Source organism: Catharus ustulatus, chromosome 13, assembly GCF_009819885.2.
Source record: "Catharus ustulatus isolate bCatUst1 chromosome 13, bCatUst1.pri.v2, whole genome shotgun sequence".
NCBI lineage: Eukaryota > Metazoa > Chordata > Aves > Passeriformes > Turdidae > Catharus > Catharus ustulatus.
The window spans coordinates 20208186-20235132 of NC_046233.1; the positions used below are offsets into that span (position 1 = coordinate 20208186).

The 26947-nt window shown below is 45.9% G+C and overlaps 1 protein-coding gene across 12 annotated transcripts in view; it reads left to right on the plus strand.

The window, feature by feature from the left end:
• The first annotated feature begins 4482 nt into the window (after positions 1–4482).
• WNK2 (WNK lysine deficient protein kinase 2) overlaps positions 4483–26947 on the plus strand; it is a 96914-nt gene continuing 74449 nt past the window's right edge. For 8 of the 12 annotated variants that reach the window (XM_033071623.2, XM_033071611.2, XM_033071613.2 and 5 more), the window contains exon 1: positions 4484–5237. In XM_033071623.2, coding sequence (XP_032927514.1) covers positions 4524–5237 — 714 coding nt within the window. In that variant the 5' untranslated portion in view covers positions 4484–4523. Of the gene's footprint in view, positions 5238–26947 lie in introns of all 12 variants that reach the window. The other 4 variants (XM_033071618.2, XM_033071619.2, XM_033071620.1 and 1 more) reach the window with 2 other exon arrangements.

Consider the following 26947-nt stretch of genomic DNA (forward strand, 5'->3'; position numbering starts at 1 on the left):
GCTTGTAGGTGACTGCTCCTGTTCCCAGTGGCTGAGGGCTTCGGGCAGATGGCAGAAACAGAGAGTGCGTCAGTCTGTACTTGGGGTTTCATTCCAGTCCACCCCATGTGCCTGCTGAGCATTCCTCACCCATCAGGCACGAGCTTGGGACAGGGGGCTGGCTTGGGACTGCTTGAGCACAGGACATGGGAGAACTGGGTACTGGATCCCTCCCCGGCTCTGTGTCCATTGTGGTCACTGGGGAAGGCCTGGAATGGCAGCTCCTGATAGCTGAGGAAAAGCTCTGTCTGCTGGGTAGCATCTCCCTGCAGGGACAGGCCGTTGTTTCCTGCCATGGAGTGCTGGATCAGATTAGGGCCAGTACCACAGCTGCCCACGCTGTGCCACACTGCTCTGCCGGTGTGGCACTGCCCGAGTGGGGTGTGACCCTCGGTCCTGCTGTGCCCCGTGCTGTCACACCTCTGCCCAGCCCGCTCACCTGGGGACATGGAGCAGGCAGAGGAAAGCATGGAAAAGGTCAAACATCAGATGTGGGAAGAAGCTTTTTCTTTTTTTTAGTAGTAGTAAAGATCATCATGTAACAGACTCAGAGCGCTTGATAGTGGATCACAATTAAGTTTGTGACATGCAGATTATTGCTGAATTTTCAGTAAAAAAATGGACACAGGAAGAGTCCTGGGCACTATCTGGCATGGGGCAGCACAAAAACTCAGCTGTGGGAACAGCTACTGTTTCATCTGTGGAGCCCTGGGAAGGGGTCAGGGGACACCGGTGCAGCTTGGCAGTGCTCGTGTGTCCTCCTGAGAAGGGAGTGGAATGCTGTCTACACCTGAGGGTATGGACAGTCCCTCTTCTTCTGACAAGGCCTGGCAGACAGGGAAATCCAGTCTTTTTTCCCCATATTTTCCTTGATTGTGGGTTTTGGGGTTGGTATCTGGTCAGCTCTAGAATATTCCTCATTTTCTCCTGTTCCCCTGCAGAGTGGAATGCTGCCAGCTACATTTAGCCCTCTCATTAGCCTGAATCTTATCCTTTTTCAACATGGTGGTGGGAATTTCTGTTGCTGGGGAGAGAGTTTTAGGTCATTTTATATAATAAGTAGGAGGAGGTGTCAGAGCTCTCCACCTTCCGTGCTTTTCTCCTGGTAACTGCAGACTGCTCTCTGTGTACCAAATCTCCATCTGCAGAGAGGTGCAGAGCCCAGCATACAGGACTAATGTTCGGTTTCTATACAGCACACAAATCTATGCTTCATGCCACAATTGCAAGTCCTAGAAATATCACTGATATTTGAACACTTCAAAAAGCAAACCACTGAAAGATCAAATGCATTCATGAGGCTGAATTATTAGTGAAGTGTGATTTGTAAACATAAAACACCAGTGATTCTACTGACAATGACTGCCTGGTTTCTTATTTTAAAAGTTTTGGGGTTTTTAAATTGTTCTTAACTAAAAATTAATTAATAGAAGAACTAATTATGGTTACCTGATCGCCAGTTTCCCTCAGAAATCTCAGGGAATAATTACTTGCTAAACCTTCTCTTTTTATTTTTATTTATTTACAGTAATTTCACGATTATAAGCCGCACCTGATTATAAGATGCACTTCTGGGTGTGGGCAACTTTTCATTCTGTGTCCATATATAAGCCGCACCTGATTATAAGCCACACATTACAATACAGAGTGTGATAAAAGGTCTATTCTATCGCCATCTGTTGAGGGTGGGGGCAGTGATCCTTATCTTCATGGGAGACATTCTGCTAATGGGCCATCCATTGAAACCAGGCAGGGCATTGTTCTTTATCTTTTCACAACCCATCCTTCCTCCAGCCAGTCATTTTCTGCTAATGACCCATTGAGTCCCACTGTGGGACTGATAAAATTACTGCATCCCATTGGGAGTTGCTCCAGCCAGGGGGAAGAGCCCAACATTTCTTACCAAGATAAAAATAGAGGTTTTGGGACACTAAGGGAGCCCTTTCTCCACTGGACTCTAGAGGAAAACCCGATTTTTCCACATCACCACTGGACCTCCAGAGGGAAACTGCACCTTCTACAGGAGCACTGCTTCAACTGAATCATATCTGTCACTGCAGGAGGATGCAGCCACCATTTAATGGGACTGCTACCAACACCCTGCCTGACAGGGTGTCAGCTTGTACTCTGACTTTGTCAGAGTTTAGAATTTGTTTCTTTGTAGTACTGTATTTCTATTTTAATTTCCCTAGAAAAGAACTGTTATTCCTAATTCCTGTATTTTTGCCTGAAAGCCCCTTGATTTCAAAATTATAATTATTTGGAGGGACAGGGTTTACATTCCCCATTTCAAAGAGAGGCTCCTGCCTTTCTCAGCAGACACCTGTCCTCCAAATTAAAACAGCTACTTTTCGTTCTTTGTCCATATATAAGCCACACCTGATTATAAGCTGCACTTCCGGGTTCGGACCAAAATTTTAGTCAAAATGGTGTGGTTTATAATCGTGAAATTACTGTACTTAAATTTTAATTATGAAAACATATGGTATGTTTGTATGAACCTAATACTTGAGAAAGCAGCTTGGCAGTAGTGGAAACCAGAATCCTATTGTGAATTTACAGAGCAGAAATGTCACAGCTGTCACAGGGCACAGCCTTTGGCAAAGCCAGTGTCCCGCCTCTCTGATCTCATCTAAGGGTGGATTACAGAAATTTGGGTTGGAAGGAATCTTAAAGCCCATCTCATTCCTAACCCTTCCAAGGGCAGGGACACTTTCCACTATCTCAGGGTGCTCCAAGCCCTGTCCAATCTGGCTTTGGACACTTCCAGGGATCCAGGCAGCCACAGCTGCTCTTGGAATCCTCTTCTAGGACTTCCCCACCCCCACAGCCAAGGATTCCTTCCCCATATTCTGTTTAACCCTACCCTCTGGCAGTAGGAAGCCACTCCCTGTGTCCTGTCCCTCCATCCCTTGTCCCCAGTCCTTTTCCATCTCTCTTGGAGCCCCCTTTAGACCCTGCAGGGGCTCTGAGGTCTCCCTGCAGCCTTCTCCAGGTGAACAGCCCCAGCCCTCCCAGCCTGGCTCCAGGGCAGAGGTGCTCTAGCCCTCCAATTATTTTTGTGACCTCCTCTGGAGCAACTCCAACAGGTTGGAGTTATATTCTTCTCGTGCTGAGGCCTCCAGAACTGGAGGCAGTGCTCCAGGTGGGTTATTCGAAGCACATATGGGTTTTGAGATCCCAGTTTCCCTCTATCTAGGCTAATTCCAAGCGTTGGTCACAGTGAACGATGGGGTCAATATCCATGGAGTGATTATTAAACTGTCTGGAATAAATTAAAAAAAAACCTGAAAAAGATCAGCCAAGGTCGTGAGGCTTGTCACATGTTGTGACCTGCCACACTGTACATGGGTGGGCTGTGTGGTGTTTGCAGTGACCACATGTGAGTCAGTCCCTGGTCATATTTTGCATTTGAAGAATGCTGAGAGACGCTGTGTGCAAAGAGCATCCAGTTCCCTTCAAGTCACCTTCCCTTTGCTTGCAGCCATGATAATCGGCTGCTTGGCACAGCCACCTCCTGGATCCAGAGATCGGATGGAGCTGAGGCCCGCGCCCCGCCACACCTGCGCGGGAGTTGAGCGCCCGGGGAGATGCTCTGGGGGAGATATCTGGGAGGGATGCTCTCACGGGCTGCCATCGGGAGGATGCCCTGGGAGGAAGCTCTCGGGGGATGCTCTCAGGCCCGTGCGGGCACCTGCCGAGGGGCGGGCGTTGCCGGGCGCGGAGCGGGGGGCGGCGGCGGGGCGCGGGACCCTCCCATTGTCTGCGGCCGGGCGGGGCGGGGCGGGGCGGGGGAACGCGGGCCGAGGACGAGGTGCGGCCGCCCACCCTCCGCAGCCTCATTGGCGGCCGCCGGGAGCCGGTGCCTTAAATGGGCGCTGCCCGGGAGCGCTGCCCCTGACAAAAAGAGGTGGTGGGTGGGGGCTGTCGCAGGGTGCCCGCGGGCAGGGACGTGGAGCCGCGGGGCACGGAGCGGGAGGCGCGGCCAGGCCGGCGCTGCGGCGGGGGCGGGCTGCGGCGCAGGGGCGGGCCGAGCCGAGCCTCCGAGCCCCGCACCGGCAACTGCTCCCCCGGCCCCGCCGCGCACCCGGGCAGGCGCACGCTCGGCGGAGCCGCCCCTCCTCCGCCGCCCGCCTTCCCCGCGCATGGCGCTGAGCACGGCAGTCCCCGGCTCCGCACGTAAGTAACGGCCCCGCCGCGCCTTTGTGCACGGGCCTGCCGCAGGTGAGGGGCTGCACCGGTCGTCCGGCGCTCTCGGCCGCGCCCCTGCCGGGGACAGAGGGGAGCCAGGTCAGAGCGGCCGCGGCCCGGCCCAGGGGCCCGGCTCGTCGGAGCCCCGGGGCCGGGGGAGGTGCCCGGGGGCTGGGCCGGGCCGTGGCGGCGCCTCAGGGCTGCGCTCTGCCCCGCGCAGGTGGCGGCGCGGGCGCGGCTCGCGGTGACTCCCCCGGGCTGGGGCGGCGGTGGGCGCTGAGACCTCGGCCCGGATGGAAAGTGGGGGCGATGCCAGAGCAGTACCTCGGCGGGGCAGCAGAGGCGGCGGCCGTGGCGGGGTTCCAGCGGCTACCGAGCCCGGCGCTCGCCCGGCTGCAGAGACCGGTGTGAACATGGATGGGCCCGGCGGCGGGGGGAGAGGGACAGCCGCGGACACGGACGCCGCTGCGGCACCGGCAGCCTCCGGGGCCCCTACCCCCCCGCTCCGGGGCCCCGGCTCCAGGGACCCCAAGCTGGTCCATCAGCGGTTCCTGCGGAGGAGCGTGGTGGACTCGGACCAGGAGGAGCCCGCCTTCGACCTGCCCGAGGCGGAGCACCAGCGGAGAATCATCCTGCTCCCCAAAACCAGGAGGATAATCGCGGAGCGGGCGAAGGCGGGGCAGGGAGCGGCGGAGGCACCGGGCCGGGAGGCCGAATGCTCCGGGGAGCCACGGGCCGCGCCAGCCGCGGGCAGCGCCGCGGGCGCCGAGGAGCAGAAGGAGCCAGGCAAGGATGCGGAGCGGAGAGAGGCGCAGGATGCTTCCAAGGACCAGGGCAAGGCTAAGAAAGAAGAGCCCGAGGAGGAGGCTGACATGAAAGCGGTTGCCACCTCGCCGGATGGCAGGTTCCTAAAGTTTGATATTGAACTCGGGCGGGGATCCTTCAAAACGGTCTACAAGGGTCTGGACACGGAGACGTGGGTGGAAGTCGCGTGGTGCGAACTGCAGGTAAGCCTAGCTGATTTTTCTGTGCTTTTTTTTTTCCTGCCTTATAAGCCGGGAACTAGAGGCACCATGCCGGTGTCATCCAGAGCAGCTCAGCCCTGAGCAGCCTTTATGGTCAACCATCGCTTAGGATCCAGTGTCTAACTATAGCGCAATATCCCCATTGGCTCCGGATCCACCACCTTATGTACACTCCTCCCACGCTTAACCCCCTCGGCCCGGCGCCGCTGCCGCCAGGATCCGCCTGGCGCAACGAAGGTCACGCGTGGCTCCCGCAGCGGGGGAAAGGGTGCAGCGGGGATGCTCGGCTCGGCCGCAGCCCCTTCTCGGGGCAGCAGCTCCCGGTTAAAATGATGCCGACAGTCTCTGATTTGAGTGCGTTTGCAGGAGGAAGATTACTTTTTGTGTTACGGTTTCATAAAGGTCACTGAGGAGCTGCTCCCCATGACTATTCCTCTCCCGTGCCACGAAATTGTCACTGTCCTGGTGAATCAAACCTCCACATATGCCCCGGTGCTTGCCTTTTTTTAGGCGTCGTGTGTGCAGTGCTTTGGTTAGGTCAGAGACTTACCTGTCCAAATATCTTTGAAAAGGCAAATTTTTATATTCAAGTTCCAGATCTTCAGAATGAAGTAATATCATCCAGTAATCGCTAATGGGAACGAAGGTTTAGATTCTGTCTTTTGTCGTTACCCTGTTCTTGGTAGGCTTTGTAGCCTTTGGTAAATATCACAGTGATACATGTTTAATTCCTTTTTTTTTGCTTGTACTGAAGCTTATAGTGCCTGTTACCTCACTTCTGTTGGCATCCATTGGAAGGAGATCTGTCTAAGAGAAAAACGTAATACAGATTTAATATTATTTTCAGCTTTAGCTACTCTATAACTTCGGTAAAAGGAGGTTTAATTAACTCTTCATAATAATTTGGGGTCTTTAAACTTCCACTGAGTGGCTGAGCTTTATCGCCTACAAGAGTATTTGAAATAACATGTTATTTTAAGTGTGAGCTCCTGGTTGTTTGTTGATTTTTTTAATGTTGGCCCAATCTGTTTGTAAATTACTCCTGGCTACCTGGGTTAGTGGAGGATGGATGTGCAGGCACATCTTTATTCTCTGATGATATAATTACACAACATAATCATAATTCACTGCAGCACTGCTCCCTTAATAAAAATTATGGGGAACACTTCTCAGTCTTCATAGTCATGCACTCTCCAGCTTTTATCAGAAGGGGATGCAGAATGGGAGACACAGCAGCCGAGCAAGGTATGGTGGGCTGGTGGTGAGGGGTTGAACTCCTCTCTCCTCCAACACGAGGGTCCTGGAGGGTTTATGGGGAAAGGGGAGCCTGGGAGATTGTTAACGGGGTTTAAAAGAGAGCTGCTGGAGGAAAGCTTGGGGCCAGGCTTAGGCTTTGGCTTTGCTAGAAACTGAATCCAGACTGTGTAAGGCTTCTACTTAAGCAGCCTGAAATCCACGAGGGATGGTGGCTGGGATGCTGTTGGAGGGCAGGTTGGCAGAGGCTGATACTGCTGCTGTCAGTCCATGCAGCCCAGGCCAGCTCCATCACTGCAGAGCAATCACAGACAAGAATTCAGCATGATGCCCAGTTTTCTCAGAGGGCTCTAGCAGGAGGATTGACAGAGATGGATTTTTCCACGTTTTCTGTAATACAGCAATTTTAACGACCAAAGCCTGTCAAATGTCTTGGAGAACACTGCTGGGGAATACTGGTCTGGATCATGTGCACCTAAGGAAGAGACTGTGAAGGGAAAACTGCAGTGTGAAAGCTTTCTTACCTGGTAAATGGCATTCTTAGTTGCACGTGTTTAGGAATTCTTGAAATGACTGGGTGTGAAAAAATCTGTGTAATGCTCAAATTCTCATTAGTTTTCACTATATGTGCTTCAGCCCAAATCAGATCTTACCGGCAGATATTTCCAGTTCAGTACAGGATTTGCTTTAGGCCTCTAAATGTGGAAAGAAGACGCTTGATTGGCTGTTTTAGAGAAATTGGTGTGAATCCCTAGAAGGAGGCAGGGGCTGCTGAGTCTCCTTAAACTCTGGTGTGTGCAGTTTTGAGTGATGCCCGAGGTAATGTGAGATGGTATGTGACTTTGGAAGCCAGTACTTAGGTCTGGATTGGGAAGGCCTCATTGAATGACAAAAGCCTTTAACGACTACAGGATTAAAGCTTGTGCCTCTGGGCTGGATTTGCATGGAGGAGGCAATGGGAGAAGGTGTGAATGGCTGTGTTGTCTCCAGCTTTTTGACTTGTAGAATAGCTCTCAGTTCAACTGGGGAATTTTAGGGAAAACGTTCAGAGGATGCTGTCAAGTAAATCACTTTATTCATGGCTGGTTTTTTTTTTTTGTGAGCTGTGCCGGTTAGATCTCCCCGGGTTTGTATTTCTCTGCACTAGTCTGACGTTCCCTAGAGGTAGTAGGAGACTGAGTGCCAGCCATCATATCGCCATGCTGTTGGAGTCAAAATGCCTTCCTCTGCAGCCTCCTACCATCAGAACCCAGCCCAGAGCTTTTTTCTGGAAAAATTGCTGCAACCTGTAGATTTTTCTTTCTGGAGATGTACTTGTGCTTGTTCCAGTTGGAGTGGGGAAGTAAAGCGGACAGTGTTGAGGTTCCATGTAGGCATTAATCCTTTCCTGGCTCAGCGGTTTTTCAACCCACTTGTACTGTTGCCTGTGTGTCTTTGTCCATCTGTACAAAGGCCTCGCAAAGGCCTCGCGAGCCATTCTTGTTCAGTGGCTTTATTTCATTGAAAAGACGGCTTTAGGGTTCAGAACTGAAGTCATAGCTCTGATTAGGGTGGGATCCAAGCGCTAACCAAATGATCTGGGCTTTAGACCTGTCTGAAGAGGTGAAAGTGGTAGTTGAATTCTAACTAGAAAATAAGGCTATTGTTCCTTCATGAAACAGAAGTGCCAGAGCAGGATTAATGTGCCCTTGCAGTTTTGGAAGGGTTTGCATGCCAAGGTTTTCAGCCGCTATAATTAATATTAATTGATGGTGTACAATCGCTGTGTGGTGAGATTTTGGCATAACAGTATTGCAGTGTTGCACTCTGAAGTAAAATGTTGGATCATGAATAAGGAATACAGGCTTTGCCACTCCCCTGCTTGCAAGCCAAATATTCCTTTTAGTAAGATGAATGGTTTCAAAATGCCTGTCATGTTTCCCTTTGGGAATATATAGGGACTCTGCAAAGAGTCAGACCTGGTACTATGAGGGCTCATTGTACTTTATGGTTCTTGTTTGGACTGTGAATACTGCCATGGTACCTAACTTGAATTTTTTTTTTGTTGAGAAATGGGGAAAGGTTGGGCTGTCATATCCTACTGTTGCAGGAAGGTGTGAGATGCCTGGTGATCACCTGGTGATCATCACAGTCTTATGCCCCTGTATCAAAATTCCAGGTTTTTTTCTCTGAAAAGGGTAGTAATGGCCAGGATTTCCACTGGTGTGGTAATTTGGCTTTTGTTAGTGTTCTGGCTGGCTGGCAGCATTCATCTGATGTCAAAATAGTAGTAGGTAATCTGTGCTGGTAATTTATTGGCCGGATAGACTTTGTAGTGTAAATGAACAGAATAATTTAGAAAATCTGGGAGAAGACAACCTGTACCTGAAAGCTTGAGTCTCATATTGGTGCCTGCTCACAGTAAATAAACTTCAAGACGAATTTTGTCTGTTTCCAGTTAATTCTTGTGAATGTGATTTGTGTTTTTAGCTGTGCTTTATGGTGTCAGTATGAAAGTGTGTGCTTGTATCACTGGTGTTTTTTAGCAGATCTGTTGCCCTGGCATAGAGAAGCAGGGCAGGGTTATGGTTGTGAACTATTAATAGTCTGCTTCTCAAATTCAGTAAATGAAATAGAGATGGGTCTGGTTTCGCATTCTGCTTGTGAATCACACAAGACTCCTTTCTTTTGCTTTTGAGCACATTGTGTCTCAAGGTTTGTTGTGTGCTCTTTTAATTCTGGTGAAACTCTTCATGCTAAATGTGTGGGTCCAGTCACCATAAGAAGAAATTACTTCAGAGCTGGGTGTGAAGGATATTTGTGGTCCCCTTGGTCATCTCATATCCACAGCTGATGGGGGGTGGAAAAAGTTGGTCTTGCAAGCTGTCACCGTGGTGATCCATGTAATTGATATGCAGTCTGACATAAGTGATGCTTATGCTGGTGGCATTGTTTTGTGGCTAGGGTGAAACAGGTTTAAGAGTTCAGAGGCAATGGTAATGATGTGCTGAAACATGCTGGCTACTGGAGTTAACCGTTTTGGTAGCCTAAACGATTAGAGATGCTTCGAGTGTCTCCTGGAAAGTAGAAGCCCTACTGTAAGGGTTGGGTGAAAAGGTGAAAGCATCGTTGAGGAGGGAGATAGGGATAAATCTCTCCTGCCTCGGGAACCTTCTGCAGTGGTTCATGTGGGTTTAGTGCTGAGTTTGGTTTTTAGTTTTGCCACGATGTGGCTGTCAATGGCCAGCAGCAGGACACTTACCTGTGTGTACATTAAGCTCTGGGCTGGGTCTGCTGGCTAGAAAACATAAATATGAGCCAAGATGCCTGGACAGGCTGTAGGCATAAGGCAAGGGCAGCTGAAGGTGTGTGTCACACAAGATCTGTGACACTTGGCGCTCCAACTGGAAGAGATGTCTTCACTGTGCTGCAACAGGAGGGGCTTGCAGATAGCAGCTAGGGAATATCCAGAGGAGTCACATGGAAGCAGAACTGATTTGCTTCATGTTTATGTTATGTATGTATCTTCTCCCTGAAGTGACACTTGTGGACAGCATGGGTGCTATCCCAGTGTTGATTTTGATGTATCTGAAACTTGGGTTGTTGAGGAAGGGCAGTAGAGGATTTGCCTTGTGGTGTTGATAAGTCAAGTGGAAACAACTTTCAATCCAGTACGTTGCTGTGTAGCTCTGAAAGGAGGGAACAGCTCCCTGATCCTGCTGCCCTCCTCCTTCCTGGGAAGCAGAGGTCACCTGTCCTGCAGGAGAGGTCACAACTGCCTTCTCCAGCACTGCCTGGCTTCAGTTGCTTCTGTGTGGACTCTGCGCAAGTACAAGAGTACTCGTGCATCCTTCTAAACTCAGTTGCTACATAAACCACAAAATAGAACCCCTTTTATGTGTGACTGGTCCCTTGCTCTGGAAAGGACTGATCTTCAAACCATAAGCAACTTCTGGTATCCCTGAGTAAAATCTCATTATCCTCCAAATGAATCAGGTTCATATCTCATTCTGGCTTTGTTTATCACAAATAGCATGCTTGTTGGGGATTTTGTCCATTCAGAATTAGCTGCATAGCTTCTGAGAGATTCTTTTGACATGCGTATGCCCATGCCCTGTAAAAGACACTAGGAGTTTGGGACATGGAGTGGATCACAAGTCCTGCTTGTTCTCCCCTGTCCCCTGCCATCACCTATGTTGTGGGTACAAGTTGTCATGTGTCACTAAACACCTCTAAACCTTAGGAAGTGTCTTATTTCCTAGCTGGTTGTCTGTAGCAACTGGTTTCAAATCAGCTGGATATAAATGTGCACTGAAAACTTTCTGGAGTGACTCTAATGTAATGTGCAGGTAGTGGGGCGGGTAGTGATGTCTCTTCTCAGTCCCTTAAAGAAATATGAGTAAACTCATACCTGTATTCATCTTGAATTACAGTAATTTCATGACTATAAGGTGCACCCTGTTGACTAAAATTTTGGCCCAAACCTGGAAGTGCACTTTGTAGTCTGGTGCGCCTTATATATGGACAAAGTTCAGAAATTTGCCAACCCAGAAGTGTGAGCTGCGAGCCGCAGGGGGGGAGCTAGCAGGGCCGTGGCTGCAGGGTACAGGTAGGCCCTGGGGCCTGCGGTGCTGCTCCTGCTGGGTACAGGCAGGCGCAGGGAACTGTGGCTGCAAGGTGCAGGTGAGCCTGGGGGCCTGCGGCGCTGCTTCTGCTGGGTACAGGCGGGCCTGGGGGCCTGTGGCTGCTGGGTGGAGGCGGGGCCTCAGCCAGCAGCGTGGGGGTGGGGGGGGAGCTGGGGGCCAATCCTCACTGCAAAAAAAAAATTGTGCCTTATAGTCCGGTGTGCCTTATATATCGGCAAAAGTTTGGAAATTTGCCGACACCCGGAAGTGCGCCTTATAATTGTTAAATTACTGTATATTTTGTGGGAGATGCTTTATATTGGTCTTGAATGGTCTTACCTGTGCTTTTAATTCATCATAATCCTTAAAATGCATTTTTAAAAAATTTCACCCACTGGAAAATAATTTTGCTGTATAGTGTTAATGCTGTAATATGGCTGTGTGATACAGTGGTTAAATGTGCAGTGGGAGTAATGGGCAAAAAGAAAGGCATGTTCTGGGAATGTCCATCTTGTTTAAACTGTTAAGGAAGGAGTAACTGAAGACCTGCTACCATCTGTTCTTCAGTTGTTTACTGCAGAGGGCTACAAACCACTTTTTCATGAGCTCTGAGGAAAACTGAGAAGAGAAGGCAGGGCCAAGTAATATGGGGGGTTCTAACTTGGCTGTTTTGTGTGTATTCAATTTGATCTTCATGCTTGACCTTATTAAAGGAAAATTAAACTCTCTTAGAATGGTATTTGATCCTGTGATGAATCTCAGCACCACCTTACTAAAGTTAATTTGAGTTTTAATGTAGTTTTTTATTAGATACTGATTAGATTGGTTAAAGTAATATTTTTTTCTTTAAAAAAACTAAAAGGAAATGAAAAGTTTTTGTTACACAGTTGTTTTTGGGTTTTTTTAATAATGCTTTTGTGTGGGGGGAGGCGGTACAGTTACTGGTTACTAAAGATATTAATTAATCTTTTTCAGATTCTGGAAGTCCTGATATAGTCCACCTCTCTCTATTTTAAAGGCCTTTTGTTTCATCATAATCCAGAGAATGGGTATAAACCTGTATGGGTGATGGCTACCTTATTGTTTGCGGATTTTTTTTGTTTATATATTTCTGTGACTTTGGGGAACTGTCAGGTATTTTCCATTAACTTTTCAGCCAAGGGTGAGCCTCTAAACTGTGATTCAGAACCGAGCACAGTAATGTGATGTTCTGTATTCCTGAATTAACAGGGCTTGTCCAAAGGCAGTGTCAATGCATCTCACATGCTTAAACTGCCTATAACCCAGTCAGACTAAACAGATGGAGGGTTTTTTCTTTAGCTGAATAATAAAATTTGTTCTATAAAATAAGACTTTATTAAAAAGAGCAGATGACAGTTGGTCACCTCATTATTGAGAACTGAGTATTGATTTTACAGAAGCAGCATAAACCAAGGCACAGCCTCTGTCTGCTTCCAAAATGGATGTTCCTTTCTCTCACTAGCGCATGCTTAAAGGATTAAAATTGTGGTGTTTATTCCAGATTTTTGTAAAATAAGCAGCTTTTTCACATTGCCTTTCCTGATGCTGGATTTCAGGTGCCCCATTGTGCTGTCTGGAGCTGGTGCAGCTGTGGTGCTTGACTGAGCAGAATCAATCCTACAGTTCAAACAGAACCCTGGGGAAAGTGAGAGGGAATCACAGTTTCCAGTGGATGTAGCTCATTGCTGCAGGCATGTGCAGTGCTCTGCTGAAACACTGCAATCAGTTTTACAAGAGCCAGATATTCTCTAAAAGGGTTTGTTTTGTTCCAGGCTTTGCTGATTAATTAAGGTAAACAGGCATGGTTGTGTGCATCTGAACTTGTTTTGTTTCTCTTTCTTATCAATGTGTGTTTGGAGAGTTGTAGATAATAAAGCAAGTGTTACACTAATGAAATGGACTTGCTTTTATCTCAATTATGATAACACTTATATTACTAAAAATAGCAGAATCTTCTGTCTTGAAAGCATGAAATTGCAGGAGCTGTGCCCCTCACTCTTTCCTTAGCTGCCAGGGTCGTAGTTAAAGGCAGTTTGGTAAAGGCTCTGGTGAGCCTTGCACACACAAGGGGACCTGGGAATGAATGTAAGTTTCTACTGTAAGTTCTTTAGTCTAAGTGTGACCATTGTGGGAGGGGAGATGGGCAGTACCTCCTCCAGGTGCCATCATTCAGCTCTGTCTCTGTGATGGGTGAGCAGTTTTGAGGAATGGCTGCAGAGTTAATTTCTGGGTCCCAACTGTGTTCACTCATGGGGGAGCACATTCCAAGGCTGAGGCCATTTGGGTGTGTGCTGGAGGCTGGAGCTCTTGCAGACACCTCACCTTGAGGTAAGACACAGAGCCTTCAGTGTGCTGGCAGCTGACTGGCTGCCAGAGCCCCAAGTGCCTTCAGCAGAGTGCATTTGGACCCAGGTCAATTTTATGCTTTATTTTTACAGTCTCATGTTAAATTAAGCTGACTGGGTAGATTCCCACGTGATACAAGATACTGCTGTAGAGGCATGCTGCTGCTTCCTCTAGGCTATAGACAGCTCTGAATCCCTCTCAGAGCAAGAGGATTAAGCCTTCTTTTCAAAGTACAGAAAGAAGAAACTTGTAGTAAATAACTGTGGTTGGGAGAGGGAAGTGAAATGTCCTATAACCCTGCTGGATTAAATTATAATTTTTATGTTTAGGAATTGACTGCTTGAATTTCTGTCCCCACTCCTAAGCACTCTGCCAGAACCTGCTCTTCTGCCATGCGATGGGTTCACAACATCCCCCCCAGGGCTGCGAACATGGAAGGCTTTGATGGGAGGCTGACATTCCTTACCATGAGAAACAGTCCTTAAAAACTGTCATTAAAATGTACATGTATCTTTCACTTAAATTAATCCAACATGACAAGTTTTTAATCAGTAAAACTGCATAACTATCAGAAATAGCAATTCTTTCTCTAAGTAACACTGGAGCATTAAATACAGCTTTGTTTACTGAAGTATGGATATACTTTAATTAGTATATAGAAACTTTTTTTTTTGAGGGAAGGAGATAACAAGCTCAGGCTTATGCACCTGTGGGCTTCCAAGAAAGTTTTGCTGCATAGCTGTCTTTTGAGGCTTTTCTGTGTGAGATGAGACACTTGGTATAATGAAGTCTGGGTATTCAAAAGCAACTGCCACAAGGAGGGGACTGGGCATTTGATTTTAGCCACACAAATATTATAAAGACTTTTTCTTCCTTTTGGTTTATAGGGTGTTAATCAACCTGTTCCTCCTTGCCTTTGCCATCTGTGGAATCACAGAAGGGTTTGAGTTATGAAGGAACTTAAAGACCATCTCATTTCAATCCCCTGCTATGGGCTCAGACAATTTCCACTACCCCAGGTTCTCCCAAGCTCTAGTCAACCTGGCCTTGAACATGCCCAAGGATGGGGCCTCCACTGATTTTTCTAAGCCACCTGGGTCAGTGCCTCATCACCCTCACTGCCTTCTTAGGAAGGCTTTATTAGTAAAATGGAATGCTACTTCACAAAAACTTTCCAGGAGGCTTTCAAAAAGCAACTTAAATGACTTTTTTCCTTCTATTTCCTGTCTTCTGCTCCCCCCCCCCCCCCCCCCCCCGCCCTCCCCCCAAAAAAAAAAGTTAAAAGGACACTGTTCTGCTCTCAACACCTTCTGCACTGCCACAGGGTATTTATACTTATCCATTTTTCACATTCCTTATTTTTCTTTAGAGGGTCATCTTCACAGTTGTATGAAATTATCTCTTGTGATTAATTTGATGAGATGCCATTTCACCTGAGAGCCTCCTGCTTATGCAGGGTGTTTCCTGGGGCATGGCTTTGTGCAGCCTTGGGACCATCACTCAGCAACAGCTGGGACAGCATCTGGTGTCTCTGAATGTCTGATGAACCCGGGATGGAAATCAGAATTTGAAGAGAAAGAGAAATAGGGTGGCACCTAGTGAGACAAGATACAAAGGTAATTTTTAACCTCTTGTGCAGTAATTGTTTCTGATTCTTAGCAGTGAGTGATAGTAGTGATCTTTCTGCCTGCCTTGTTGATGCTTTGGTACTATGGTTCTGCTCCTGCAAGTACAGTCCACGTGCTGGAAGTCCTTTTTTTAAAAAACAAGCTTCCATAAAGCTTATATATTGTGCATTTTTGTATGCTTTATCCTGTTTGCAGTATCCTCTGAGTTTTAGAGTTGAAATTGTAATTTATGATTTTTTAGAGAAAGAAAAGTAATTAAAACACTTCCACAAAGCTAATTTTTGTGTGCAAAAAGAGAGAGCAATGTAGTGTTATGAACTGTGACCTTTGTGCCTTGAAAGATGTGTAGGGTGTATTTTCTAATGGATTTCTGACAGGGTAACTAATGAAATCCTCTGGCAGTGCAGTCCTTGGTGCCTATAAAAATATCAACTCCCTGCATGGCTGCTTAAACAGTTTGCTTGTTCCTGATAGTACCATTCTGTGGGCTTTGCAGCTACTCAAGTTGGGCTTTTGCTGCAGCTTTGTATTCAGTGGGGCCAACTGGAGAGTTTCTCCCTCCCTTTTTTATCAAGTTTACCAAAAATTGAGAAGTGCTTTGTTTACATGTGTCACTATACTGATTTACTCACTAAATGTATTGTGGAACATATTTTCTTCAAGAAGCAAAGGTTGAAAATCAACCTTTTTTCACAGCCACTAGAAATAACAAGAAAGGATGAGTTTTCTTATTCTTACAATCACACAGGGGTTTGTGTTAGAACTGACCTCAAAGCACACCCAGTCTCACCCCTGCCATGGCAGGGACACCTTCCACTGCTTCAAGCCCCAGTGCCCAGCCTGGCCTTGGACACTGCCAGGGATCCAGGGGCAACCACAGCTGCTCTGGGCACCCTGTGCCAGGGCCTGCCCACCCTGCCAGGGAGGAATTTGTCCTGTAAAAAAATTCTTGCTCTTCATAAATTCATTAAATTGATGCAAGATACCAAACTCCCAGTGGTTTTGTCTGTATTTTTATCGGTGGATACATCCTTCACTAATCTGTAATCTGTGACACAGCAAGGTGTTTAATTGTGTGACTGAAAAAAATGGATGAACTGGTTTAACTGGAAGATCTTACGTATGCTGGAATGTTAATTACAGTAATTTCACGACTATAAGGCGCACCCTTTTGACTAAAAGGTGCGCCTTATATATGGGCAAAGTTTGGAAATTTGCCAACCCAGAAGTGCGAGCCTGCAACAGCCCCGAGCTGCGGAGAGCCCGCCTGGCGGTGGCATCAAAGCAGCACTGGTGCAGGGTGAGCCTGGCAGCATCGGGGCTGCGCCGGTGTGGGGGAAAAGCTGGCGGTGGTGGAGCAGCCTGGGGAGGGGGAAGCCGGTGGCATCGGTGCAGCACCGGCATGGGGTGAGCCCAGCGGCATCGGGGCATTGCCGGCATGGAGGAAAAGCACAGGGGGACCACGGGGCTTCTGGAGCAGCACAGGTCTGCCGGAGCACCGAGGCGGGAGGAAGTGGGCTGCCGCAGAAGCCGCGAGCCGCAGCTACCGCGAGCCAACCCAGAAGTGCACGCCGCGGCTCAGCAGCCCTGAACCACTGCGAGCTGTGGCAGCCCCGAGCCGCACCCCACCAGCTGGCGCCAGGGGCGGGTGGGAGTGCCGGGGCCCGCGCACAGGGAGGACGCTTGGGGCTGTGTTTAAAGGCTACGCCAATCTGTAAAAAATATTTGCAAATTGAGCACCTGCCAGTAAACCCAGCGATCCCGCGATTCTGTTACGAATTTGTTACATTGTTGCATGTGGCACAGCTCCTCACTGCAAAAATGGTGCACCTTATAGTCCGGTGCGCCTTGTGTATGGGAAAATGTTGGAATTTTGCCGACTCCCAGAGGTGCGCCTTATAATCAGTGCACCTTATAGTCGTGAAGTTACTGTAGTCATAGGGATCTAAGACAGATGAATAATTAGTCATGAAACCCTGTTCACCTGTTTTTAAGGTGGTCAGTTAAAAAAAAAAAAAGTTAAAATGGAAACATACTGTTTCTAAAGTGCTTGTGTACCTAAATTTTAAGCCCCCCGAGGCAGGGTTTATACATATTTTAATAAGCGTTCTGTCTAGTCTGTTCTTTAAGGATGTGATGTATTTTGAAATGTAATAACATTCCCAGCGCAGAAGCTTTTATTCTTAGGTGGCCCAAAATTCCCATGTAAATTTACCTACTTTAAAAATAATCCCAGCATGTACTGATTGTGCTGGGATTGTGGCAGTCTTGATAATCTGGCAGGGTCAAAGTGAATACACAATTTTAAAAAATTGATAGGAGACATGGAAAGCAACACTGTAGGTGTGTAGAGTATGCAGCCGTGTGTAAACCTGTAATCCCCACAGGGGAAACATGCAAAATCAGCATGTTTGCAAATATATGTATTTTTATAGCATACATACAGAGTTGGTGGTTCCAGGGCTTGGCTTAACCTTATATATGGAGGGGAATTACAGGCTCAAATGCTTCCTTTGCTCTCCAAAGACTATTCTGGAAATTCTGCCTTTCTTTATGAAACTGATGGAACATTGAAGAACATTGGTGTTGTTCTCTGGCTTCATATTTTAGTCTTACACCTTGTTCAATAGCTGATGTGGGATGAATCTGGGACCAAAGCTGCAAGTGGAGGGCTAATCCATAAAGAGATGGCTGTGGAGTGATTTGACTTGATTTAGGTTGCTTTGGTCTCACTGTTGAGTTGCTGTTTTCTTCCATATTCATGGTAAGTGTTTGCCCTTGGTTTTCTTGGGCTTTGCTTAAGGCTTATCCCTAAGATGTATCTGAGCATTCCTTTAAAAGAACACGTCTGCAGTAATAATAAATAATCACTGATAAATCCATAATAAAGTGTTTGGACAGGTGATGTAAATACAAGAATCTAAATTTGTCAGTGTTCTCCTGAATTTAGGAACTAGTATATGAGATTATGACAGTGAGTATTATTCTTTGTTAAAAGTTGTTTTGAAGCATGTGGGGTTTGACAATTAATTGCAGTATGTGGCATTCATAATGGAATAGGCAATGCATTTCTGGTAGGTTGAATGATTAAAAAAAATACTAAATCTTCTTTAGCTTGTGAGTTTTCAAGTGCTTTCTTTAAAAAGTGCTTAGAGTCACTTAGGTGGACTGTGAACTGGTTAGGTAGTTCTACCTAAGGCTTTTACAAACATCTGGAAGTGTCTTTACTCTGCAACTGATAAATGAGTTCTGTCTTGAGTACTGTGTGTGAGACCATGCTGATCATTCACTGTCATGCTCTAAGGTGCTAGAAAGCTAAGAAATTTGGGATTTAAAATGGAATCGCAGTTCTGACGAAGGCTGTACTAAGACTTTTGTTTTATTGCAGTCAATAAATTTTTCATGACAGTTCTAATTTTGAAAGCTCCTGAAAACAAAGCTTTTAAAATATTTTGAGTGAATCACTTCATGACTCGCAAGTTTTTTTCCCATCTTAAAAATGTCTGGGCTTTTGTATGGCATGGTAATCTATGTCTAGATCTTTATTATTTATTATTATCACTTTTGTGATATTGCAACCATTGACTTTCATGAAAATTACCTGAATCTGATGGCAAGACTAATCCAGCCTCCTGCTGCAAAGTCCTTTGCTGAATCCCTCTGAGCATCCTTTGCTAAAAGATCTAGAATTTAACTACAGCTACTTAGAACCTTTCAGAGCTCCAACTTGTACATTTTTCATCTTGTAGGCTAAAATAATTTACAAGAGCTGGAATATTCAGTGTATTTTTTATCTTGTAGACTAAAATAGGGATACCAAATTGGTATCCTTATTGTAAAGGGATTCCAGTTTACTGATATCACAGACAATATTTTAAAGTACTCTGCCTGAATTTTAGGATTCCAGACTAAAAAAACTTGTTCTGGAAAAAGAATACTATTTGCAGTAAATCATATTCTGTTTGTTTCAAGAGTGCTAACACAAACTGAGTGGTCTCTGAGAACTTTCTCATCTAGAGCCGAAAACCAGGCTTTTGTCCAGATGAAAGGCGTAGTTTACTGCTGCTACTGAATCCCCAGGGAGGCTGCCCACTGCTCTGGTTCTTTGCACTGCAGCAGAGAAATTCCACAGATTATTTCTATAATCAGGTTAATTGAAAGAGTGGAACGGGTCAGGAGAAATTTTCTGGATTTATAGTTAAAAGAGAGTGGGAAGGACTGATGTGGCCTGTGCTGTGTCTTGGTAGCCCACAGTTGAGAGTGCATGCTGGGGATCAGCGCCTGCAATGCTCTTATAATATACACATAAAAAATATGTTATTAATACAGGGGGAATTAATATGTCCCATGGAAATGTCTTGAAAGAAGGGGATGTGATAAGAAATATCTCTTCAGCCAACCTTGTCTCGGTTTTCAGGGAGAAAACTCCCTGACTCACTTGAATTTCTCCCACTCTAGGAAAGGTAATGGGAACTAAACACAAAAAACAAACTACTGTAGTGTTGTTCAGTTTTTCAGTAGGTAAGGGCGATTATTTTTCACCCTGTATTTCCTGGTTCCTTTCAGAAACTGCAGATTGGGACTGGTCCTTTACCTTCATCACCCACAGAGTTGAAAGTTGGAAATACTGAATGCTATTCCAGGCCAAGCCCATTAGATTTTTAGAAGAAATTGGTTGTAGTGTTTATTAAGTTGCAAAATCTTATTTTCACATGAAATGTCTTAATATTGTGGTGTATGGTGTTGGTGTTTGGTGCTGGTAGGGCTCCAGGTGTGTCATAGCAAGAGCAAGGACTCCTCCCCTTGGTTACCCATAGGGTGCACATCTGGGAGGTTTGTCAACTGAGTCATAGCCCAAACCTCTGTTGATGTATTTGTTTTTTCCTATCCTTTTTTTTCTGTTTCATGTGAAATCATTTTTACTCAGGGTAATGTTCTGGAGGACCTAATGTGCAGTTAATAGGTTTCTTTTAAAAACAAAAACCAACTAAAGTACCCCATTGGGAATGAAGGGTCATCACAGAGCTTTTAATTTGATACCTAACAAAGCAACCATGGCATTTAATCCATCTTTGGAACACCACCAATATATAAAAGCTACAATAAGAAAATTATTAGTTATATCCTCCTCTCAGTTTAACACAGGATATCCTCTAAACTAACCTGTATAGGCTTGTGGTGACTTCCTTTAAATGTGGTTTAATTTTTCTCTCTAAGTTTTTTAGTAAATAACAAGAAGGTGTCTGGGCTTTATAGGATAGCTCATTATGCTTCATCTGTTTATTTCCAGATAATTGTTCTTCGCAATGGGTATACCTTTGTAAGGTATTCCAATTAATGCCACAGAAATACTTATTTAATCTGAACTGACCTATTTCTATAATTTCTTTGAAGTTCTATTTTAAGTTACTTAAGCTGTGCTGAGTTACTTGAATTAAGAGGTGTTTTTTGTTCTGGATTTAAGTGCACGCCTATTTTTTGTAAGAGATAATGTATATTCTCCCCATCTGTTTTGCATAATTTTTTTGGTTGAAGTATTCCTGAATTTCTTAAGAGCCTGCAAATTAAATTGAGTAAGGAAATCTTTTCCTCACTTTACATAACAATTTAAATAAACTATTACATGTTAAATCACACTTTTATTATCATGAATGCAAGGTGCCTCGTAAGACTTGGTTGTGCCATATAATACTCTGCAGTTAATGGAAAATCTTCTGTCTGAAATTAAAAATACGAAAAAAAATCAAGCAGATTCTTCTGTGACAGTAGTTCTCAGCTGTTGCAGAGAAATTGAAGCTGTCTGCAGAGGAATGTATTCAGATATCTTTTGTGTCATCAGAAATGAAACTTGGACAGAGGTGGCTGCAGATGTGTCTCCATATGTGACCTCTGCATCTCCCCATTCTGCCTGGTGTGCAGGGTGGGCTGGGGCATCTCCATGGGACCAGGCTGTGTCTGTAGGGCAGCATCTCGGGGAGAGGGGTCTGGCCATGCACAAGGCATGGGGCAGAGCAGGAATACAAGGATTAGTTGGGCTACCTGCTGTGAAATCTGTTGGTTTAGCAGCACGTGTGTGGGTATTTCGGGGATGGGAGATAAACGGTGATGGGATCAGTAGGTGGTGATGAGGCTCCCGGGTGCCCTGTGGGCACTGCCCTCCTGCTCTGTTAACTGGCACAGGCAAACAGAATCACAGACACAGTAAGGTTGCTAAAGGTCTCTTAAGACCATTGAGTCCAACCATCCCCAGCACCACCACCATGTTTGTCACTAGACTGTGTCCCCAAGTGCCAAATCCATGCATTTTTTGACACTTTCAGGGATGGTGACTCCACCACTGTCCTGGGCAGCCTGTCCAGGGCTGAACAACCATTTCTGTGAAGAATTTTTTCCTTCCTAGAATATCCAACCTAAACCTCCCTTATGCCATCTCCTCTGTCTTGTCTCATTTGTTGCCTGTCTTGTTACCTGCGTAACTTGTTGCATGAATAACTTGAGCTGTTTGGAAATGGGGAGTTGTAACAGAGCCTCTTGTAAAGCATGGCTGCAGGTCAGCCTGCCATTAGGGCCTTTTCTTGCCATGCACAAGTTGTTCCTGCACAGGCTGTTGCTTGGTTGCCTGCACTGTTGACGAAGAGGGTGATTCATAGGAGAGAGTTCCTAATGTTCCTTCCTCTCAAAACTGCTGTGACTGTTCAGGGGAGATGCAATGAAAACTGGTCATGGAGAGCTCTGTCCACGTGCAGAAGCATAGTTACACAATGTGGGCATGAAGAACAGCAAGAGCTGTTGTCTGCAGTGAAACCATGAGTGTTGGAGAACAACGAGCTTGGCATTCCACACTAACACACCAGGCAAAGGGGATGGGATTGTCCAAGACACCGATCAATCTGATGGATCCCAAATGTTTGCATAATATTCAGTACTCTTTGGACACAGCAGAGGGAAAATGCAGCTCAGGAAAGAGTTAATCAAGTTCTTAAGAGGAGTGAACTGTGCACTGCCTCTGCAAGGGCTTTCTGTCCAACTGGTTTGCCATGGGCTCTGCAGTAGTCTGGAACGCGACACACACCCAGCTGGTGTCAGGTTGGATTTGGCTACTGCTGGAAATCATGTTGCACTAATTGGATTTTTGTTTTTTGTTTTTTTTTTTTTCTGGGGGGTAAGTAATAAAGTAATGTCAGTGCAGCAGAAAATTGAGATGGCACTCCAAGTGTTTTTCCAGGGAAGATAAGGAAAATAAATGGATTCTTGCAAGAAGGGTGACTCAGGGACTCAGGATGACTGAGGTGGGGGGAGGGGGGGAGGAGGAGTTGAGGGTGTATTGGGATGGATGGCTGTGGAAAGGGAAAAGCTCACAGTGTGGGAGCTGCCAGCAATATGCAGTCAGAGCAGGGATGCCTTTTTGTCTGGCTCTCTCTTGCTTCCTTCACCTAAGTGGAGCTGGCTTGAGTCTTCGATGTGAGATGGGGCTTGGAGGATTTCTTCCCTCTGGGAAGATTTTGCCTGAATTACTCTTTCTCCTTCTTCATTACATTTGCAGTCATGGAGAAAGTCCTTGCCCTTACTCGGCCTTTCAGGTGGGATGCAGGATCGCCCTTCCGCTGCTGCTCTGAGCAGCATGTTTGGCGTCTGCCTGGCCTGCTGACTTGCTGTGGTGGGCAGTGACAGCAGGCACCACATGCATAGAGCAGTGCGGCTGGGGGGGAGACGCACACAAGTGGGCTGGCCCAGGTTGCTTGGGTGTGAACACAGTCTCTGGGAGAAGAGGATGCAGAACCTCCTCTGAGGTGTTGATTTGGGAGGGGTGTATCTAATTGGGATGTATGAGCCTCTTTAGGCTGTTCTGAAAATCTGTTTCTGTTGAAAGATTAATATCTCAAATGCTGCAGTGCCTGTAACCTTCCTGGATTTTCCTTCTAACTGGAGTGCCTTGTCCCATGGTTCTAAGGCAATGCACCAAACCCAAAAGGTTTTCCAGAAAATGAGTTAAAGGTGTATTGTATACCTGGTCCCACAGGTAAACTAAACCTATGGCTCAAAATCTGAGCACTCAGGTTAACCTCAGCTGCTGCTGTGTTGCAATGCAATGTATGCTTTTCAGATTAATTTTAATTAAGAATCTGTTGAACACCTGCTGGGGCTCTGCTTTCCCCAAAAGCAGGGATATGTATCAATAGGGAAGTTGTGAACCATGAACTCCGCTCTCAGATGATGTTGCCCAGCCTTACTATACAAAATGTTGGGCGCTTCCCATGGATAACTGGCCACAGGCTATTGGTGCAAAGCACTGCATGCATTTCACTTCAAGAAAGATGTGGGACTGGTCCTTCAGAATCTGGCACATGGTTATGACAGCACAGAGAGATCTCAGGTATGTGGCTGATAGTGAGAAATGGTTTGTCTATCTGTGAAAACAATCCAAACACTTTCTTAAAGGAGGAGCTGAGTGAATGAGAGTCTTCGTGGCCACCATGTGTAGGCAAATAACTAATGGGCTCAAAATTAGACTAAGGACATGGAGGTTAGAGAACAGGGAGACCTTTCTAACTAAGAGCAGTTAGGCATTGACAAATATTCCTTAGGCAGGCTCACTGGACCTGTGTGCAGGTCTGTCAGGAATAGTTTAAAGATTGTTGCTCCTATCTTGGAGCCAGGGAGCAGACTGGTCATATTTCCTGGTGACTTCCAGATCCAGGACTTGCTGCAATTTTCTTATTCGGTACTGTGGCATTGGTCACACACTCAGTATCACAAGGTTTGCTCTGACATTGATATGGCCTGTCCTGTGAGCACTGTTATTTCAACCAGCACACAGATAATAGAAGTTTGGTTTAGTTTGGTAGGGAGCCAACCTATAGTCATCTCATCTTTAAACAGAGATGTTTGCAAGTTCTGTTTGCATGTATTTCATAAACAGTGGACTGAACTGGTGTGAGATCGCATAAGGCTTATGGTGCATAACTGCAAGGAACAGCCGGTCAACAAAAATCGTCCTGTTCTGCTGCAAGGAATCAAGCACCTGAGGGCAGCAGGGACTTGTCTGGGTGCAAGGATTGCCCTGACAGTTGTCTTCAAAAAGGAAGAACGTGTCATGAAGGGCCACCAGAATGAGTAAATGAAAGGACAACCTTGCTTCTAAATCAAGGCTGGACTTCAGCTCAGTAAGCCTGGCAAGCCAAGAAGTCTGTAATAACTCTATAGAAAGGCAGTGGCAGGGAAAAAGCACTATAAGGAAGAGAGCTGTGAAGGTTATAAATGCTGTATCTGGGAGCATTTGTTTGTAAGAACACAATCTTCCCAAGGATGCTATATCGAATGCCTTGCTGCCTTCTGCTCAGCATAAGCTGAACGTGTCAAGCTAGTGCCAATACTGTCACAGCATACATGGTGGGGTTTGGTCATAGCAGAGGAGAAATGCAGCACTTAAATCTAAAAAGCAGTGAAGTGTTAATGTGTTGGTTTTGGCTGAGGCTAAAGCACTGAGACTAATGCTTGTTTTTCCACAAAACCTCATCTCTTGAGAGTAGGTCTGTTCCTGTCTCAGTGCGTATTTAGTGTAGCAACCAAGTAAATAGACTAGAAGAAATCATTGGTTATTAACTTAAGGTTGGTAGAGAGACAGTAGTAATAACAAAAGAGGAACTAATCTGATTTGTTATAGTGGTAAATCAGGTCTAAATTGGTTACTGTAGTATCATTATGTTGAAGGGTTCTTTTTTGTGAAATAATAACACTTCATTGGAAAGACTATTAAATTATTACTGTTTTTACTAGGCATTATTTTAACATACAATATGGTTTCTCTAAGGACACAGAATGAGTGTATGTTTGCCCTCCTCCTGTCCTGACTTTCTGTTACAGTCATTTAATTGCTTTTCTTTCTTCTTGATATAGCCCAAAATGAAATGGAAATGGCGTTGCTGTTGTGGCCAAGGTTTACAGTTGTGAACCATCTCATCAATCACCTGCTTTCCTTCCAAATGTTTCCTTTGGCAAGAACAACTGTTGAGGAGAATAGCATTATTCCCTAGGGCACCGTTTTCCATATGCTCCCATTTCAGGATAAAATTAAACCAGTGGACCTTGACAGTGTTTTCATAACCAAAAATGGGTCCTTGTGCTTCTGTTAGTAGAACATGAGCAGTATTATTTAATAATGGCATGAATCACTTCCACCGGTGCTCTTCTGGAGAGTAGTCCTGGCTGGCTGTGAGTAGAATCGTTCTTTGGCACATGAAGCAGATGGTGTTTAGTCAGAGGAGCACTGTATGTCCAATCTGCCTGCCTTGCTGACAGGGTAGTGGTTTGTGGAGCAAAGAGGTTGGAGGTATGGTTACCACCAGGAGGAAGAAAACAGGACTCCTGTGTGTTTCCTATGAGTCTTACGTAGAGCTGTCAAATGCCCAGATTTCCATGGGCATCTCCTCTTGATGAGTGTACATTTTGTGCAGGAAATTGAGGGCTCCCTGCATGGTTGGCAGGGATCTGAGGTGAGTGGGAAGGCTGTGCTGAGCCCAGCTCTTAGGTGTAGGTGTGTTAATTTATTGTACATGTACAGTCAGTCCAGCCTGCTCTGGGTGATGACGCTCACAGGGTGAGCTCAGGCTGACATCTCTGCCTCTCTGGGGATGGAACTGTATGGAAGCTGTGTGGAGAGGGACAACCCAGGTGGCTTCAGGCTGGTGGTCATTTCTTGCTGCTTCTCCTCCTGCAGAAGTGTGACCTAACAAAATTAGCATCTGTGAAACTGTGTGTGTTCCTGGTGTGGATTGAAGGGAACACCAAGACAGTGCACAGTATCTGTAATAAAGCTTTTGTTTGGAAAGGAGTATGAACGCCCAGAAATCCCTGGCAGCTTTCAGGGAGTGAACCCCATTGATAGTATGTGCACATGAGGATAAACAACTGCCAAATTGCACAGTGATTAAAAAAAAAAGACAGAACCCCCCCCTTTTGTTTAAACTGTAATTTCTGAACTTTTTTGGTACCTCTCCCCAACTACAAATCGGCATGAGTTGTGAATAAAAGCACAGACTGCTATTCCTAAGTTCAGCTGGACTTTCAGGTGGACTGAAACTGCGGTATGTACCTCGTACTTGGGTACAGTCCATGGCAAGTGATCATGTGGTCTTGGGTTTTAATGTGCCACTGAGTTTTAAAGACAGCCCTACCCTCTTATGTAAGATTTTAGGGCATTTTCATGCCTTGTGCTATTTATCATGGTGTGTTACCTGTATTTCGCCTGCAATGTTCAAAAAGATATGTTTCCTGCAAGGTCCTATCCTACAACCTTTCTTTTTCCCAGGGTGAGGCAGATACTGGTTAATACGCTGCTTGCTTTTTTCTCAGCCTGCACTGCAGACATCTGTGCTTTTGTTTTTCTGTATGAGTACCATTTCCCCAAGACTGCACAATAACTTGCTGACTGATGAAGCCCTTTCATGTGCTTACCTGTCACTTGTCCTGGAGACTGTGGGAAACGCAGTCCCAGGCTTTAAATTCCGTACGGTGAGTGTTTGTTACTGCTGGTGATTAACAAAGTCTTACTCCAATTGCAAGTTCTCTTTTGCTAGTAGTTAAGCTGTTGTTTCACAGTAGGAAAAAGCTTTTATCCTATGCAGTCACAGGGTCCTCAGAGAGACCAGTCTTTTCAATCATAAATGGGCATATTGTTTGGTCTCTATTAAATAGAAAGGCTTCTAAGGAGAGATGAAGTACCTGAATTTTGTAAAGTTAAAAAAAAATTGCAAAACCTTTTAAAGTTACATGGAAACTAGGCATAGTTCCTGGGTAATTTCTCCAAACTTCTAGTCATGTTTTTCATGATGCTATGTTT